The 20,232-nt window shown below is 45.5% G+C and overlaps 1 protein-coding gene across 3 annotated transcripts in view; it reads right to left on the bottom strand.

The window, feature by feature from the left end:
- TXNDC16 (thioredoxin domain containing 16) overlaps positions 1 to 20,232 on the bottom strand; it is a 242,981-nt gene that overhangs the window by 30,608 nt on the left and 192,141 nt on the right. For all 3 annotated transcript variants that reach the window (XM_029598324.1, XM_029598325.1, XM_029598326.1), the window contains 2 exons: positions 14,160 to 14,244; positions 13,413 to 13,551 (listed from right to left, as the gene is read on the bottom strand). In XM_029598324.1, coding sequence (XP_029454184.1) covers positions 13,413 to 13,551; positions 14,160 to 14,244 — 224 coding nt within the window. The remainder of the gene's footprint in view (positions 1 to 13,412; positions 13,552 to 14,159; positions 14,245 to 20,232) is intronic.

Here is a 20,232-nt window from a genome sequence, read left to right as displayed (position 1 = left end):
GAAGGACCTGGTGGACGGGTATAGAGGTTATTACCTTGGAGGCATCCATGAATTGGAGCAACTCCATCATCTGGTGCCTATCATCCTGTTCCGTCTGCAATTGAAAAGGAACCAATTCAGCCATTTCCTTCACAAAATTTATAAATGAGAGGTCCTCTGGAGGAAAATGCTTTCTACTCTCAGTGGGTGAAGGTGGAGAAGGTAAGTCATCGATGTCTGTTGAGGTATCATCTCCCCAGGTATCATAAGGATCGACACCCTTTCCTCTAGGAAGTAGAGGGGGACAGGGTGGTTGGATACCTGAAGGTCCTGGTCTAGGCTCCGAAGGAATCAGAGGAATTATCGGAGGCACCGATGATGGCTTCGAAGGCACCGGCATAGGCATCGAGGGCATAGATGGATGACTCGGTGGCGCCGATGGACATATCGGCACCGATGGTTGGATCGGTGGCGAAGGACGTATAGGCATCGATGGCTGAGGCATAACTCCGAATGGAGGAATGTGGAACGGTGTTTCTCCTCCCGATGATGCTGTCAGTGGGGAGGGCATCGGAGCCAACGGAGACCATGATCCATCGATGGAAAAGCGGCCATGAGGGCTTCCATCCTGGACAGCAGCAGTGCCAGCGCTGCTGGAATCGGGTTGATGATCGGTTCCACAGCCGGTGCCAGTGTCGGAGGAACCTGAAGACGTTGCATCGCCTTGTCGATGGCCTCCTGGACCATCCGGTCCAGTTCTTCTCGGAGACCTGGAGCAAGCAGCCCCGGCTCCGGAACAGAAGAAGGAGGCAGAGGCATAGCCGGAGGGACCACCGCTACAGGCGGAGTCGTGGCTCCCGATCCCCGATCGGGTGAGGGTTGCCTCGGTGACTCAGTCGCAGGAATGGTCGTGCCTTTCCTGGACGGGGTTGACAGCGGCTGGGACGATGGCGAGGTCGATGATTTTGCTCCCTCGATGGTCCGAGTCTTACGGTGTCGATGGCAATGTTTCTCCCTTCGATCTCCTCGATCCTGAGGGAGAGTAGAAGGTGTCGATGGCCGAGTATTCATTGATGCCGGTTGGTCACCAGTCGGTGGTCGATGCTGGCGCGAAGTCGACAGTGCCGGTTCCGATGACGTCGATGCGATGGATGGAGTCGGGGTTTGAGCACGGAAGAGAAATTCCATCTTCTCCATTCTGGCCTTGCGACCCTTTGGTGTCATGAGGACACATTTGGTACAGGTCAAGACATCGTACTCGCGTCCTAAACACATTACACAGACTTTATGGGGGTCTGTGACAGACATGGTGCGGGTACAGTCCGGGCACCGACGAAACCCCGACGCCATGGCCATGGAAAAAATTTAGCCGCAGTGCGGTCTACGGCCAGTAGGCCACAAAGGCCAAACTCGACAGTAATCGACAGGAAACGGGTCAAAACTTACCGGAGCACCGCGGACTTATAAAAGGTAGAAGAGGGACCCCTGTGGGGCAACTTAACTTTTAGTAATTCCGTGAGGAAAATTCCTGTCTGGAATCTCTTCAGAGCTCCTTTACCGCAAGGCAACTGCTGCGCAGAAAAAAGAAGACTGAAGGGGGACCCCTGCTGGCTGCAGGGTTAGTGCCATGCTGGGCATGCCCAGTAGGGGCCAGTCAAAGTTCTGGAAACTTTGACAGAAGTTTTCCGTGATTGGGCTCCATCTGATGATGTCACCCATATGTGAGAACTACCATCCTGCTTGTCCTGTGACAATGGTGAATAAAACAGAAAATGTCATAATGCCTCTGTATCGCTCCATGGTGAGACTGCATCTTGAATACTGTGTACAATTCTGGTCGCCGCATCTCAAAAAAGATATAGTTGCGATGGAGAAGATAAAGAAAAGGGCGACCAAAATGATAAAGGGGATGGAACAGCTCCCCTATGAGGAAAGACTAAAAAGGTTAGGACTTTTCAGCTTGGAGAAGAGACGGCTGAGGGGGGATATGATAGAGGTGTTTAAAATCATGAGAGGTCTAGAACGGGTTAATGTGAATCTGTTATTTACTCTTTCGGATAATAGAAAGACTAGGGGGCACTCCATGAAGTTAGCATGTGGCACATTTAAAACTAATCGGAGAAAGTTCTTTTTCACTCAACGCACAATTAAACTCTGGAATGTGTTGCCAGAGGATGTGGTTAGTGCAGTTAGTGTAGCTGTGTTTAAAAAAGGACTGGATAAGTTTCTGGAGGAGAAGTCCATTACCTGCTATTAATTTAATTTGACTTAGAAAATAGCCACTGCTATTACTAGCAACAGTAGCATGGAATAGACTTAGTTGTTGGGTACTTGCCAGGTACTTATGGCCTGGATTGGCCACTGTTGGAAACAGGATGCTGGGCTTGATGGACCCTTGGTCTGACCCAGTATAGGCATGTTCTAATCTGTAACAGGTGTTCTAGGATAGCAGGATGTTAGTCCTCACATATGGGTGACATCATCAGATGGAGCCCGGCACGGAAAACATTTGTCAAAGTTTCTAGAATTTTGACTGGCATACTGAGTATGCTCAGCATGCCACTATCCACGCATCCATGCAGGGTCCCCCTTCAGGCTCGTAACAGAGCATTAAGAAAAAATAAAGTAACAAATGAAGGAGAAACCCAACACCGTGGGGTGGCAGGTGGGTTTCCTGAGGACTAACATCCTGCTGTCCTAAGAGAACACCTGTTACAGGTAAGCAACTTTGCTTTCTCATAGGACAAGCAGGATGGTAGTCCTCACACTTGGGTGAATACCAAGCTACAGGCTGCTTCCAAACTCTAGTAAATTCACAGACACCGAAACTGGTACCAATAGGCACAACAATTGAGGTGCTGTGAAAAACAAAGAGAGACAACCTGACCCAAAAGATGGGCCCTAGGCAGGAAGAGGTTTTTTTTTTCACGTAAAGAGTTTCCGCAGGACAGCCTGACCAAAGCTGTTGTCACTACGGCCATCTCTATCCAAACAGTAATGAGCAATGAACGTGTGGAGAGAACTCCACATTGCAGCCCTGCAGTTCTTGGCCACAAGGACCACATGTAAGTGAGATACTGATGCTGCCATGGCCCTGTTGGAATTAGCCTTGACGTGGCCTCCAAGCTGAAGGCCCACTGCGCATAGTATTTTTTATTTATTTATTTATTTGTATTTTTCTATACCGGCATTCACGGAGATAGTAGAAGGAAATACAATCCGCCAGCCAGTTATTTATTTATTTATTTATTTATTTATTTAAGTTTTTTTATATACCAACATTCAAGACGGTAGTCCCATCATGCTGGTTCACAAGAAACAGGGGTGCAATAAACTTTACAATTTGAACAATGGTGCAGAAAAGCAGTTACATGTAACAGGGAATCAATAACTTGGAGTAAGAAGGAAAATGAAGATCAGATAATTATATATATATCTATTATATATAATAACATTATAAGAGGTGGCTATTAATGTTATTACTAGCGAAGTATGTTGACTGAAGGGAGTTAAGTAATGTTGGAGTTAGGAAAGGCCTGCGTGAACAGCCACGTCTTGAGTCTTTTCTTGAATGTTGAGATGCTGGGTTCCATTCTAAGATCCAGGGGAATGGAGTTCCATAAAGTTGGACCAGCTGTGGAGAAGGCCCAATCTCTAAGCGTGATGTGTCTGGTAGTTTTGGCTGGATATGATAAACTCCTGTACGCTTGTGCCATTGATTCAGACCGAAACAAGCACACACTGTTTCAGTTTTGGATTGCTGCAGTGGCAATGCATCTTCTCTTGAAGGGTGGTGCCGCCAATGCCAGCTGGACAGAAGGCCTGTCCACGAGGGTACAATGCCGTTGCCCATCCCATGCGCAGGCTCTCGTAAGGTATCATCCTGGCATATCGTGGCAGACTGCATGACACTCTCCAGGAGGTCGTTCTTTGATGACCTTGCCTGGCCTTCGTGCCCTTGGGGGTATCACAGATACCCTCCGTAAGTTGGGAGGATGCCACCTTCCAGGTCTGACTTTCCGTGGCGTTTGGTACTTGGGTGACGTGGCGTCCGTGCTATCAGGAGACTGAGGGTTAACATGGGTAACAACTAGGAATGTGCGCCTATTTCCCGCGGTTTGGGCTTTTGTAATTCAGGGGGGGACGACGACCCGAATTTCGGGTTAGTGCGCACTAACCTGAAACCAAATTTTTCCCGAAATTTCGGGAAAAATTATTTCGGGTTTTGGGGGTCCCCAAACCAGGACGAATTAGGCATTCGTCCTGCACGATAGCACATCCCTAGTAACAACTGCCCTCGCCCACTTATTTGGACAGAATCTGTGGAATTGGGTTACAGGCGAGTAAGCCTCGACGGGCTCGCGCTGTGTAGTTAGTAGAAGCTGTGGCCGGCTGCGTGTGCCTTGGTAGTAAGGAGAAAAAAAAATGACACCTTGATCAGCGAGGTGGTGTCCCCAGTTACTAGCATAGGCTGAAGAGCATTCTAGGGCTCCCTGGAATTTCAAGGAGGAAGTGTTGACTTCAGGTTCCTTTCTCGTGCAAATATTGGTTAAATGTAAATTTGCTGTTTAAATAAACTAGAATTACCCTGTTAATCCAGTACTGAGACCTCCACGTATAGCTCCGCCTTTGCGCTTCGCTCCTGCCCTGCAGTCAATGGAGGATGGAAACAGGTGGTGGGAAATGGGTAAAAGGAAGTCTTCCTGCCTGGTGAGGAGTTGGAGGCAAGCAGAGGGGGCTCCCTGTGGGAGGTGGGCAGATTGGGGGGGGGGGGGGGGGTGTTGGCATAGGTGGGACCTGGGTGAAGAAGGGGATCTCTGCAGGGTCAGGGGTGGGAAGTGGGCAGAGTGGGTCTCTCTGTATGAGCAGTTAGACAACGTGTGCTTGGTGACCGCAACTCCCAATCTATTCTTATCGAATGAAGAGCTGTGTGGACTGTCTGTGGCCTGCTGTCCACGCAAGGTAGAAAGCCAAGGCCCTTTTGCAGTCCAATCTATGCAGAGCCCATTCTCCCTGGTGAGAATGCAGCCTGAGAAAAAAGTAGGCAGGACAATGGACTGGCTAAGATGAAAATCAGTCACCACCTTAGGCAGAAATTTAGAGTGAGTACGTAGAACTACCGTCGTGAAATAATTTCATGTAAGGTAGATATATCATCAATGCCTGAAGCTCACTGACTGTGTGCCAAACTAACTACAACCAAGAAGATAACCTTCCATATCAGGTACTTCAGATGGCAGGAGCGCAGCAGCTCGAAAGGATCTCTCATGAGACGAGCCAGTACCACGTTGAGATTCCAGGACACAATAGGAGGCTGCAGGGGTGGCTTCAGCTGAAGCAGACCCGGCATGAACCGGCTCACCACAGGTTACATGGAGATAGACAAACCATCAACTAAGTGGTAGTAGGCCCTGATAGCACTGAGGTATACTCTGAACAAGTTGGTCTTCAGCCCAGCCGAGACACGTCATCAGAAAGATCAAGGGGCTGCAAAACTATCCTTTCAACATCCAAGTTATCAAAGACAGCGCCTGGAGGTTGGATGGCGCAGCTTGCCCCGGGCCTGCTTGATCAGGTTGGGGAGGTCCCCAGACCGATCAGTTCCCTGACTGAGAGATCCTGAAGGATCAAGAAACAAATCTGTCTCGGCCACTGGGGGGGAGGGGCAATGAAAATTATGGTCCCTCCGTCCTGGCAGAGCTTCAGGAGAGTCTTCAATACCAGTGGAAGTGGAGGATATGCATACAGAAGGCCCCTGCCCCAGTGGCGGGCAAAGGCATCTGAAGCTGGCCTGCCAGACTCCCTGTACAGGGAGCAAAAGGTGCTCACCTTGTTGTTGCAAGGGGAAGTGAAGAGGTCCACCTCTGGAATGTACATCAGTCATGGCAAATCACTTCTGACACCTTGCACTTGTGCATAGATTCAATCAAGCGATGGCTAAAACAAAATAAACATGCTGAATACCAACAAGACCAATATCGTATTGATCCATCGTCCTCATTGTACACCTTCTAACAATTCAATTCACATTGATGACATTTCATTCACCATTGATAAACCCATTAGGAGCTTAGGAGTTTTACTTGATCCCACTCTGTCCTTTCGTCCTCACATTAGATCCCTTATTAAAAGTGGATTTTTCAAACTTCGTCTTATTGCAGGGTTAAGGCAATTGCTATTTGATCAAGATTTTCTGATTGTAACTCGTGCGATCATTTTTCCTCACTTAGATTATTGTAACAGTTTGTTTATCGGTCTTCCTAAAACGACTTTACATTCGCTACAATTATTGCTTAACTCGGCTGCGCATCTAGTATCCCATTCGAAGCGTTGTGAGCATATTTCTCCAGTCCTGTATAATCTGAATTGGCTACCAATAACTGAACGCATCACTTATAAAACAGTTATGATTGTTTTTAAGTTGTTAACTTCAGATTTCTCTTACTGGCTAAATGCTCTTCTACGCATTTATAAACCATTAAGATGTCTACGTTCCTCTCAATTGAATTTACTAGAAGTTCCTTCTGTTCAACATGCTCATTTATATAGTACTCGTGAGACCTCTTTTTCCATTGCTGCGCCAACACAATGGAATCTTATTCCATTTGAGCTCAGGTCTTTGGATGATGCAAAAAAGTTCAGACAATTATTGAAAGAGCACCTTATCCATCGTGCATACAACATATTCTAGATTGCTGCTAGCAGAATAAATACCTCTATAGATGTGAGAAGCCTGTTACATATTGTGGGTGATTGATTATTTATTTTGTCTATATGAGACTGGTTATTTTTGTCTATGTGAAATATATGTAATTTGTGTGGTATTGTATTTATTATTTTTATGTTTTAATTATGTATGTTAATGCTGTAAATCGCCTAGGCCTCTCTGTGGTAGGCGATTAATAAATTTTAATAAATGAAAAAAATGGAATCCCCCATTGGCGGAAAATGCAATCTGCCACTATCTGATCCAGGGACCACTAGTAGGGGTGGAATGCTCGACTCATCCAATCCGCCACTACATTCTCTGATCCGGCCAGGTATATGGCCTGGAGCAGGATTCCCCGGGACTGAGCCCAGGCCCAAATCTGGACAGCCTCCTGACAGAGGAGGAGCCATCTGGTACCTCCCTATTTGTTGATGTATCACATCGCAACCTGTCTGTTAGTCTGGATGAGGACCGCTCAATTAAATAGGCAATCCTGAAACGCCCAGAACACATACCTGATGGCTCAAAGCTCCAGGAAGTTGATCTGGTATGGAGCCTCTTGAGCAGACCAGCGACCCAGCGTGCAGAGGCCATCAACATTTACCCCCCAGCCCATGGTGAAAGCGTCCGTAGTGAGCACAATCTGGTATGGGGGGGCCTGAAAGGGAATCCACTGCTGCAGGTTGGGCAGATTCTCCCACCATGATAAGGAGGTCTGGAGAGATGACATGACTCTTATCCGCATGCTGAGGTCCAGGAAGGCTTGCCGCCACTGCAACCACAGGGTCCACTGAGCACTCTGCATGTGTAATGTCTAACATTGAAAGAAGCAGGTGAACTGAAGATTGCAGGTGAACTGGAGATTCCCGGAGGTCAAGACTAATTAAAGGCTTGGAACCAACAACAAAACACAAATATATTTATTTACAAAACACAGAAGATCAGAAGGAACAAAGTGCATCAAAGCCATGTTGAGATAAAGGAACTTTTAAGGTGGGAGGGGGTTGTTTTTCAGGTTAGAAGAGATCAGGTTATGACACTGTCAGATTGGTAAATGATTCTCCCACAAGCATTTTTCTATGTATAGTTGAAAGTATAAAATAACAGCTTTCACAAGAGATTGGAAGACACAGTGATGATCTGCCTGTCTTGCAAGGTTGATATCTGTGCTTCCAAAGATATGAAATATTAAACTTATATTGTTCTAACTAAATTCTGAGTCATATCTTTGTTTGAAAAGTGCTGACAAGCATCTTATGAAAGTCTAATATTTAGACAGTAAGTAGGCAAAGGGAGTAACATAGACAGATGTGGCCATGTGACCCAGTAAATGAAGCAGTAGTCGGGCCAAAGCCCTTTGGTTGCGGCGGACCACACTCTCCAGAAATGCTTGGTCATGAGAAAGAAAGGCCCGAGCCTGGGGTCGTATCCAGGCAGGCTCCTATAAAGTCCAACTGATTCGACGGGGTGAGATGGGATTTCAGGTAGTTGACAAAAAACCCAAGGGATTCCAGCACCTGAATGGTTAGGCGTAGGGAGTGAAGTGCCCCTTCGCGCGTGGCACTCTTGATCAACCAGTCGTCTAACTAGAGAAAGATATGCACCCTCAGGCGGCGGAGGTGTGCACCTACTACTGCCAGTCACTTGGTGAAGACCCGTGGGGCTGAAGCAGGGCCAAACAGCAACACCCTGATTTGGAAGTGACTGTCGCCCACAAGGAACTGTAGGTACATCCTATGACCTGGAAAAATTCTTATGTGGGCAAACGCGTCTCTTAGATCGAGGGAGCAAAGCCAGTCCCCTCTTTGCAAGAGGGGAATCAGGGTACCCAGTGAGACAATCTTTAACATTTCTCTTTGCTGTTATTTGGTCAAGGCTATCAGATCTAAGATGGGGCATAGCCACCCTGTTTTCTTTGGACTCAGGAAATATTTATAGTAGAATCCCAGTCCTTGCTGATGTAATGGGTCAGGTTCCACCGCTCCTGCCATTACAAGGGTGGAGAGCTCTGTCCAAAGGACTTCCTGATGCGGGGTCTGACTTCACGACAAAAGGAAGGGGGGGGGCTAGTGTGAGTCCGCGGGGACACACAAAGTTTAACCAAAAGCTTCAAAAGATGATGGACAGAACCCACTGGTACGAGGTGATCTGTGGCCATTGGTCCTGAAAGAACTATAGCCGACTCCCGACCAGGGGCCCTAATGTCGATGGTATGGTCACTGAGCTTATGCTGCCTCTGGGCAAGTCAAAACCCTGTAGCAGGACTTTGCTGGGGAGCCGGCTGAGTCCTGGGGGTCTGCTGCTGTCTACAGTGATCCCTAGAACGCACTCATGGCGTACGAGCATGTGAGACCAGAGAATATTTCCTCTGCTGATAGAAGGACCTCCTGCCGCTCTGATGTGAGGATTTTCTGACTGAGGACGGAAGATCTGAAATACTGGCGGAGAGATGCTGGAGGGTCTCATGCTGATCTTTCAACTGAGCCACATCATCTCGCACCTTATCTCCAAACAGGTCCTCTCCAGTACAGGGCAGGTCTGTGAGCTTATCCTGGACTTCCGGCTGGAGATCCGATGCTTGGAGCCATGCTATTCTACGGGCCCCAATGCCTGCCGCCACCACCACCCTAGCCGCTGTCTCAAACACATCATAGGTGGAATGTACTTCGTGTTTGCCACACTCCAAGCCTTGCTGGGCAACTGCCAGAAAAGCTTCCTGCTGCTGCTGGGGGAGGCATTCCCCTGATCCTGATCCTGTTTCTAGAGATTACGAGTGTATTAGGTCATGTATAGTTGGTAGGTGGCAATCCAGGCAATCAACATCACGCCCTGGTACACCTTCCTACCCTAGGGCATCTGATGCCCGGTGCTCCCATTTCGGAGGCGCTGAAGCATGTGTACAGGAACGTTTGGCCTTCTTGAGGGCAGACTCCACCACCACTGACTGGTGCGGGAGCTGATGTCTCTCAAATCTCAAGGCTGGTTGAAGCAAGTAGACAATAAGCAGCCAGATGTCCAATCTGTAAAAATGTATTGTGTAGAACCAAATATGTGCAAATGAGTCCGACTCCAGCCGAGTTTCGCCCTCTTTCAGTAGGGCTGCATCAGGGGTATTTGCATATATGAATTCTATATCTTCATCGAAATATTGTGTGTGTAAACTATGAACGATACAAACTATTCTGAAAGATATCACATCGATTGTGTAGTACTCAGGATCCGGAGCGCCACATTGGTAAACCTTTGCTGACTAATGTACCAGTTTTATGCTATATTGCTTGCGCTGCATGTTCGGTGGATCGGGTATCCTTTGGGGCATCAACGAACTGGATAACCTCCAGCATCTTAGGGTGAGCATCCTCCTCTGTAAGAAGCTGGAAAGGGATGAACTCAGCCATCGACCACATAAAGGCCTCAAAGGTCAGATCCTTCGGTGGGGACCGGCGCCTCTCGTCTGGAGGAGATGGATCTGAGGGAAAATCTCTGGAGTCCTGTGAAGAAGACTCCAAAGTATCATCCCCCAGGGTTCATACAGGGGTTCCTCCTCACTGGAGTCCCCTGGGGCCCCTTGAGGAGGACCCCCTGTCCAAACCCCTTGGCCCCAGTGCCAAAGGCCCCAGTGGCACCGGGGACACAGACAGCCTCGAGGGCATCGAGAGCACTGAGGACCCCGAAAGACCAGGGGTCAGACTGGGTAAAACTGGGCGCGGTCCCAGAGCCGACGGTGCCCTTGGTTGGGAAACATTGTCCTCCTCCAAGGAACCCACAATGGGAATGACTCCAGAGGGATGAGGACTCAGTGGCCGTTGGGGCATAGAGGGACCCCCGGGCGCTGGAAGCAGCTGTGTGGGCAGGATGCCCAACTGGACATCGAGGTGCTTCAGCAGTGGTGCTAATATTACAGGGGCAACCTCAGACACCAGGGAAGGCACCAGTGAAGCCAGCAGTCTGATATCCTGAAGGGCTTGAAGCACCACCTGTTGCACCCTGCAGTCCAGTTCCTCCTGGAAGTCTGTCGAAGCGAGGACCAATGGAAGAGGAAGAGGAAGAGGCGTCACCCGAGTCCCAGGGAAGCTCAGTGCCCGGCATAGTAAAGGTGGGGAACGCCTAGGACTTCTGGGTATGATGGAGGTCGATGCCTCCTCTCTGCGGGGTCTCTTCGGGGGCATCACGGTGGACATTGGTGCCATCCCGAGTCCGGCACTGTGTGATGACAGTGACTGGTGTCGATGCTTCCGAGGCTTCCCATGGTACTCAGCCCAGACTTTCCCCGGCGCTGAGGATGGAGATGAACCTGGAGTGCAACAACGCCAAAGATGGCCTATCCCCGGCCCCTCATTCCCGGGAGGGCCCCCGAGGGGGAGTAGACACTGATGGACCCACGTCCATCGGTCCTCCACAGCCCCTGGCAGTTGAGGCGCCTGACGCTGGAGTTGAAGGATCTGAAGAGCTTCTCCATTTTGTCTAATCGATCCCGATAACCCTTGGGGGTCATTTGATTGCATAAGCAACACCCCCGGACATTGTGCAACGACCCCAGGCAGAGCATACAGACCTCATGTGGATCCGTAATGGACATGGTCCGTGGGCACTGGGGGCATTGGTGAAAACCCAACAACGCCATGAAAACAGAGCAGGCAAGCAGTCGATGACCGGCAGTCACTGAGGAATGGCACTGTCGGGAATTGACCGTAAATAAGGAAAAACTTACCACGCTGCCTTATCGAAGTGCCAATGGAGAGAAGGGGGACCTGGCACAGAAAAGTACCGAGAAAACAACACTCAAAAGAGCAGAGCTCCACAACTGTGAGGCAAACACTTCGCGGAAAAAAAGAGACTGAAGGAGGACCCTGCGTGGACACATGGATAGTGGCATGCTCAGTGTGCCAGTCAAAGTTCTAGAAATTTTGACAAAAGTTTTCAGTGCCAGGCTCCATCTGATGATGTCACCCATATGTGAGGACTAACATTCTGCTTCTCCTAGGAGAAACTGTTGCTGTAGCTAGTTAAATTTAAGGTTACTAGTTGGGATAAAAAGTGCCAATTAATTGATTGTGCTGAAACAAGATTTAGTGAAGGAGGGATGTCCATATTAGCCAAAGTCTCCATGAAGCGAACTGACAGGGTATGGTATAAGTCAAGCTACACTAGAATTAATAGAGAAATGCACTGGACATCAGCATTTCCCTTGTTCCCTGGAAAGAATCTGGACCTATTGGGCTCCCAGGGACAGGCCCTAAGAGTAGGGTGGGAGGGGCTCCAAACTAATCAGAAAAGCAGGTGAGCAAATTGGGAGAAAATGTTGAAAGGAGTGACTGAGGAGAGCTGCTTAATCAGTGCTCACTGAAATAGAACAGAGGACATGCAGATGGAAACATTTTCATATCTATTGTGTCTATTTCACTGTGGGAGGAGGGGTGAGAAAAAGATCTGCTACAATGTTTGCTTACTGAACTTTATTACATGAAAGAAGGAAGCCCTACTTCAGGTTTCGCTTGGTATGTTATTGCTAGGAAGCTCTGCAGTATTATCAAACCCTGTGTTTATTTCATTGTGGGAGAAAGGGAGAGAGAGACAGCAATTCCACCACAGCCTTTGTTGAACTTTATTATTGAAAAGCACTACAGTGGCTATCATACTTATCCCTGTGGGGAAGGAGGGACATTAGCCTTTTCAGTTTTATTACTGAGAGGGGGAGAGAGAGCAGCTCTACCTCAGTGGATGTTTATTGAACTTGATAAGAGGCCCTGCAGAGACTGGGATTTAAAAGGGGCAAATAAACTTTCCTGTAGAGTGAATCCTTCAATGGAAGCTACTCTTGTGGCCTTCATCAATCCTGGACCTCCACAAAAGGTATTTTTAGATGCGCAAATTAATAAAATCAGGGATCCCGACTCTGATTACAATATCCTATCAAATCACAGCAAGCCTTCATGGGTAATACCCTTAGAAGTCTAATATTAGAAGCCCAAGACTAGAGATCTAAGGTATCTTTTTTTCTAAAAGTGGCTTTACAATTTTTTTCTCCTGTGTGACAAAGTTCGAGTAGTGATTTTGATGGAAATTTGTAGATATCTGGAAACCATCTACTGGACTGTGAGAGGGGTAGGTGTGCTAAAGGTAAAGGCAGTTGCATCTGGTTTGTTTGTCTCTATTTTTTTTTTCTCATTGTATAGCTGTTGCATGTTTGAACAGTTTGAAAAAAAAATCTAACAAATAGAAGAGAAAAAGAGCAAGGAAAGAGAAAAAGCAAAGAGGGATTACTACTACAAGTCTCATATTTATAGGATTTCAATCCAGTTAATTGTTTTGTACTATATGCCATAATTAGGAAATGGATATGTTTTAATATACATACAGCACATGGAATAAATGAAATCACATTTGGCATGTAATGTCTTCATTCCACCCATCATTTCAGCACATGTAAGTAACTGAACAGTAGGCTGCTGTGTCCATATGGCACACAATATGCCCATATGATATATACACAAATTAAAGTATACATCTGACCTTTATGTGAAGTCTGCAATCTGAAACATTAGTACTGATCACTTTCTCACAAAAGGGAAGAAAAGCTTTGCCCTTCGAAGCACTATATTTGAATTTTTTACTGTGAATTTTAGACTTCTATGGCTGTTAAATTTAGAAAATATAATTTTATAATAGCCCTCTTTGATCAATATTGGACACGTAAAATACAATTAAGAACTGTTATACTCACAAATGATTCCAATAATTTGTTTCTCATCAATACAATGATGTCCTTTGCATTATAGTTTGAGAGAGAAATGCCATCAACTCTCTGGTCATTGTGCTTGACAAAAAGCAGTGCTGGCAGAGTTACACCATATCTCTGGGACCTGAAACAAAATAAAACAGAGAAGAATAAATAGCTTGATTTCATAAGGCACAGCAGGAATGCAAAACCAGGACAAATCAATCCTAATGTGTTTTAAAGCAATACATTATTGTATTCAGAATAGTTTTGAATCATTGAGCTGCTGAATGCACGTGAGAAACTCTACCAGCTTGCTCAGCTCACTGTACGTGTGATTTCATGCATAAGTGGCTTGATGTAGCAAGATGTTCTGCTTTCTACTGGTGTAAAAATACATATACTAATGTTAGTACAAGCCTTATTTGCCATCAATATATAGGATCTAATGGAACTTTCTAAAGCCTTTAGGTTTCAAATAGGGGTGTGCAGTCAAAAAACTTTCATGTGTGCTATTTCATTTCTTTTTCATTTTGTGTCATGTCATTTTAGTGCACACTAAAACCCATTTAGTGCATGTTAAAACAGTTTAACACACACTAAGTCACCTCTGCGCATGTTAATAACTTTAGCATGCATTAAAAAAATAATTTGCACTAAATGAAACAAATGACAGACCATCCTTAGTTTCAAAGTGTTAAAACAGGCTGCTTTCATCATCTTCTTGAAAAAGATAAAAAGCTAACAACTTACAAATTTTGCACATTGTCTTCAAAATAAATTCCCAGTGTTGAATAACCTTTTAGGCTGTTCCCAACTTCAACAAAGGCTTCTCTTGCTACAAGAAAAAGGCATGAGAAGATATAAACAAAGCCTAATTCTATGAAGGCAGTGTGTTTAAGAGAGTACAGTTTGTGTACGTGAGTAATATCATTACCACTCAAATTTGGATTCAAAATGTCCTTTCCATCAGGGTTCCAAAGTGTCACAGGTGTTGCTACAGGATAACAAGGGATGGCTGATGACTCCCTTTACCACCCTAGTTTCAGGCACTAGGGATGCCATTTTTTACATGAATGTTTGTTGTTGATTTGTCATTTTTTTTAATATTATGTATGTTTTTATTTATTGTACCCCACTTCAAACTATGCTATGAATGTGAGCTAGAAATTCAATAAAAATTCAATAAATAAATATGTATTCTTTTGAAATGAATGGGTAAAATGCAATGAATGAGACTATTCCCCTCAAATAAATGAAGGGTGTCCACAAATTGAAATGAAAATGCTCATTTATTTATTTATTTATTTATTTATGGCTTTTCTATACTGATGTTCGAAGGACATCACATCGGTTTACATGTAACAGGTGTCCCCAAATTCAGGATCCAGTGTCCAGATGAATGGGTAGCTGGCTGATTCTTTAACTCCATTCACTTCCCATAGAAATAAATGGAAGTTAAAACTTTACTTCAACCTCTGAGGTCAAGTAAAGTTTCAGCACTAACAGAGAAGTTAAAAGGTGCACCAATCTGTAGCACACGTGCTACACTGGAAATAATTCCATTTGTAGCTCATTAGCATGTAAAAGGTGCTAAAATTAGTTTACTTTATTATTTCTCACTTAGGAGGTAATTTTCAAAAGCCATTTACCCATGTAAAGTGCATTTAAATGGATATATCGTATGGACAATTCAATGGCATATATTGTAGCAATTTTCAAAAGCCCACTTATACAGGTAATGTGCATTAACATGTGTAAAGCACAGTTTTATGCATGTAAATCCTTTTGAAAATTACCTCCTAAGTGCACATTTTTTGTGCATAAAACCCTTATTACATGGTAAGTCATTTTAGTGCAAAAAAGATACACTAAGCCCAAAGTAGAGCAGTGTGCCAAGTCTAGCACATTTTATTGCATTGTGCTAAAAATGTCTAGCAGTTACTGAGGCAACATCAAAATCTGAATATATTTTGTACAGTGAGTTGTAAGGGGAAACATCTTAGTTCTGCTTTCACCCACTGTTGGGAGAATATGTAGATGCGGAGTATGACTTATTGAACTAGAGGTGCAGAGCTGATATTGCTATTTTGTTCCATCCTAAACAGTCTCATATAGAAGAACTGGTTGAATGATGGTAACTGAATAATTTTAATGGTAGTTTTACTGGGTGGTGGAAACTAGCCAGGGGTTTCTTTTTTGTACAGAAGACTCTTAGGACTTTTTCTTATAATACCTTTTATGGAGTGGAGGAGTAGTAGCCATAAACCAGTGGACTGTAAACCAAATAAGCCACGGTTCAAATCCCACCATCCTTGGGTAAGTCATTTCACTCTCCATTCTCATGTATAACCTTTGAGCCCTCTGGGGACAGAGAAATATCTACAGTACCTAAAGGGAATCCACTTTGAAGGACATGAAAAAGCAAATTAATAAAAATTAATTTTATAGCCAATTTAAAGGCTGGGGGTCATATTGTGAAGGTGGATATGTGGAAATCTCACTTGGACTTGCCCCACTTCCACCCCCCCCCAAAGAAAACTGTTTAGAGACACCAATGAAAAACGTACAATTCTAATATTTCAGAAACATGCACACCCTGATCTCTCTAGTATAAATGCTTAATAGATAATTTTAGCATACAATTTGAATAATAATTTAATAGGAAGTGAGGGAGCAAATAAAAAGCAAGTGTTGCTTACCTGTAACAGGTGTTCTCACAGGACAGCAGGATGTTAGTCCTCACATATGGGTGACATCACAGGATGGAGCCCAATCATGGAAAACTTCTATCAAAGTTTCCAGAACTTTGACTAGCCCCTACTGGGCATGCCCAGCATGGCACTAACCCTGCAGCTAGCAGGGGTCCCCCTTCAGTCTTATTTGATAGCTACAGGCAGTGCCGAAAAAATAAAACAAAATGTTACGAACCCAACACCGCGGGGCGGCGGGTGGGTTTTGTGAGGACTAACATCCTGCTGTCCTGTGAGAACACCTGTTACAGGTAAGCAACACTTGCTTTCTGACAGGACAAGCAGGATGGTAGTCCTCACATATGGGTGAGTACAGAGCTGAGGATGTCCGAACATGCACCAAATGTACTCAACTGCATGCAACAGGCACAACAACTGGGGTGGAATTTGGTAGAGGGCATCCTGAACCCCACTGGGCAGGCGTTACGCAGGATAGATTGGCCAAAGATGGAATCACAACAGCCCAATTCGGATTCCGCAAATCCCTTAGTACGGAATCCCTCCTAACCTCTCTAACTGACAGAGTCCTCGTAGGTCTGGAGAAAAAGACCCCATACCTCCTGATTCTCCTCGACCTATCAGCTGCGTTTGATACCGTAAAACACTCTATCCTGATCGACCGGCTCTCAGACATAGGCATCTCAGGATCAGCCCTGGATTGGTTCAGATCCTTCCTACACAATAGGACTTTCAAGGTCAGAATCAGCAACAAGGATTCCCTCCCGGTCAAATCCTCTTTCGGAGTTCCCCAAGGATCCTCTCTCTCCCCCACCCTCTTTAACATCTATCTTCTCCCCCTATGTCATCTACTCTCAAGTCTTAAGGTCACACACTTCATATACGCAGACGATGTTCAGATTCTGCTGCCAATCACTGACTCCATCTCCGGCACCATCAACTTCTGGAACAATTGTCTACAGTCCATAAACTCACTCCTATCTAGCCTTAACCTAGTACTTAATACGTCAAAAACAGAACTTTTGCTTATCACTCCAGATGAGAACCTTCAGCCTACCAACAACCTAACCTCACCACCAACGATCAATTCCACTCAAGTAAGAGACCTTGGGGTCACCTTAGACAAAAGGCTGAACCTCAAAGAATTTGTCAAGAACACAACGAAAGAATGCTATTATAAACTACATATTCTGAAAAAGCTGAAACCTCTCCTGCATTTTCAGGACTTCAGAACAGTCCTCCAAACAATACTATTTTCCAAAATCGATTACTGCAACTCTCTGCTTATAGACCTTCCAACCATTACCACAAAACCTCTACAAATGTTGCAGAACTCCGCCGCAAGGATTCTTACTAACACCAGCAGAAGTGAACACATAACACCCATACTAAAACACTTACACTGGCTCCCCATCAGATCCAGAATCATTTTCAAAGTGCTAACTATAACACACAAGAACATCCATTCACAAACGTCGCTAGATCTAAGCCTTCCACTTCGCCTACACGAGTCTTCAAGACCAATCAGAAACAGATACTTAGGCACCTTACACGTACCTTCAGCCAAGTCCTCACTCAAGAAACGTGCATTTTCGACTGCCAGCCCCCTTCATTGGAATGCCCTCCCCACGGACATTCGCCTCGAAACGTGTACTCGAACATTCAAAAAGAAACTCAAGACCTGGCTCTTTACAAAAGCCTACACTTAAAGGTCTAGCTCAGAACCACGTCCCAGAACTTGAATCATTCTCGCTTTTATAATCATATCAAACAACTCCTAATTTTTATCCTTGGTCTCACAATTCCAAATCATTAAATATTTGAGCATGCTACACCAATACCTCTTAATCCAGATGTAACCTCAGTTTTTGAAGTCTTCACTCCTATAGAAATAACCACCAGTTCTTATTTACTTAACCCTATTCTGTAGACGTAAACTTTTCATGAAGACTGTAATCTGTAAGCACCTGTATTTATTATAAGAATTTGTATTTACTATTTATATTTATTATTTAGCTATTAACATTGTTCTGTTACCACTCGGTACTATTTCTCTCCTTTACCTCAAACTCTAAGTTCCTACTAAGTTAGCCATGTTATTTATACCCAATCGTTGGATGTAATTGTATATTTGTTTAATTGTTCAATCTGTTTGATGTAATTTTCTGTTCCTTGTTCTGTGTAAACCGAAGTGGTATGCACTAGTGCATGAACTCCGGTATATAAAAGCCTTTAAATAAATAAATAAATAAATAAATCTTGTCTTCCGTCTTTTTCCAAGCAATAGTGGGCTGCGAAGGTATGGAGAGAACTCCAGGTGGCAGCCCTGCAAATGTCAGGAAGCGGCACCGATCTTAGGTGTGCTACTGAAGTCGCCATGGCCCTCACAGAGTGTGCTTTAACACGGTCTTGAAAAGGAATGCCTGCTTGCTGGTAGCAAAAAGATATGCAGTCCGCCAACCAGGAGGAGAGAGTCTGCTTACCCACAGGTTGCCCTAATTTGTTGGGATGGAAAGAGACGAATAACTGAGTGCTCTTCCTGTGGGCAAGTGTACGGTCTAGATAGAAAGCTAGAGCTCGTTTACAGTCAAGGGTATGCAGAGCCTGTTCCCCTGGATTGGAATGTGGCCTGGGAAAAAAGGTAGGTAGTATGATGGATTGATTAATGTGAAACTCCGAAACTACCTTGTGTAAAAACTTAGGGTGAGTGCGGAGTACCGCCCGGTCCTGCAGGAGTTTAGTGTAAGGCGGATAGGTAACTAGGGCCTGTAACTCACTAACCCTGTGAGCTGAAGTGATAGCTAAAAGGAAAATCACTTTCAATGTGAGATATTTTAGGTCACAGGAGTGAAGAGGCTCGAATGGTGGTTTCATGAGCCAACCAAGAACCAGGTTAAGGTCCCAAGAAGGGGCCGGAGGACGTAAAGGTGGCTTGATATGGAGCAAGCCCTTTAAAAATCGTGTTACGAGGGGTTGTACTGATATAGGGACATCCCCGACACCTTTATGGAAGGCGGCTACCGCACTGACATGCATTCTGATGGAAGAGGTTTTTAGACCTGACTCTGACAAATGCCAGAGATAGTCCAAAAACCTTGGGATTGGACAGGAAAAGGGATCAAGGGACAGCGAAGTGCACCATGATGTGTACCTTTTCCATTTATAGGAATAAGATTTTCTTGTGGAAGGCTTTCGTGAAGCAATCAGGACACGAGAAACCGAATCTGAAAGGTTAAGTGGTTGAAGGATTAACCTTTCAACATCCATGCCGTCAGGGACAAGGCCTGAAGATTGGGATGGCGTAGGTATCCGTCGTTTTGGGTGATCAGATGCAGGTCCGTTCCCAAGGGAATGTGCCTGCGGATGGAGAGATCCTGGAGTATGGGAAACCACACTTGGCGTGGCCAGTGAGGTGCTATCAGGATCATGGTTCCTTTGTCCTGACGTAGCTTCACAAGAGTCTTCGAAAGAAGAGGAAGTGGAGGGAAGGCATAGAGCAGACCGGTTGCCCATAAGAGGGAGAATGCATCTCTGGGCTGAGAGCGCTCGCTCCGAATGAGGACGCAGTAATTGTCCACTTTGTGGTTCTGAGGGGACGCAAAGATGTCTGTCTGGGGGTATCCCCATTGGCGAAAGATTGAGGTTGCTACCGAGGGGTTGAGAGACCATTCATGTGGCAGGAAGACGCGACTCAGTTTGTCTGCCAAGACATTGTCCACTCCCGGCAAGTAGGTGGCCCTGAGGTACAGCGAGTGGGAGAGCGCTTCTGCCCAAATCTGCGCAGCTTCCTGACATAGGAGGAAGGAGCCTGTGCCTCCCTGCTTGTTGATGTACCACATGGCCACCTGGTTGTCCGTCTGAATCAGGATGACATGATTTGATAGGCATTCCTGAAAAGCCCTGAGAGCATATCGCATTGCTCGAAGTTCTAGGAAGTTTATTTGATGTTTGGCTTCCTGTGGAGACCAAGATCCTTGGGTCTGTAGATTGTCCACGTGGGCTCCCCACCTGAGGTTGGACGCGTCGGTGGTGAGAATGAGTTGAGGATCTGGCACTTGAAAAGGCAGTCCCTGGAGGAGATTGGTCTGATCTTTCCACCAGGCGAGAGACAGATG

Source organism: Rhinatrema bivittatum, chromosome 4, assembly GCF_901001135.1.
Source record: "Rhinatrema bivittatum chromosome 4, aRhiBiv1.1, whole genome shotgun sequence".
Lineage (NCBI taxonomy): Eukaryota > Metazoa > Chordata > Amphibia > Gymnophiona > Rhinatrematidae > Rhinatrema > Rhinatrema bivittatum.
This window is presented reverse-complemented; position numbering and strand designations above follow the sequence as displayed.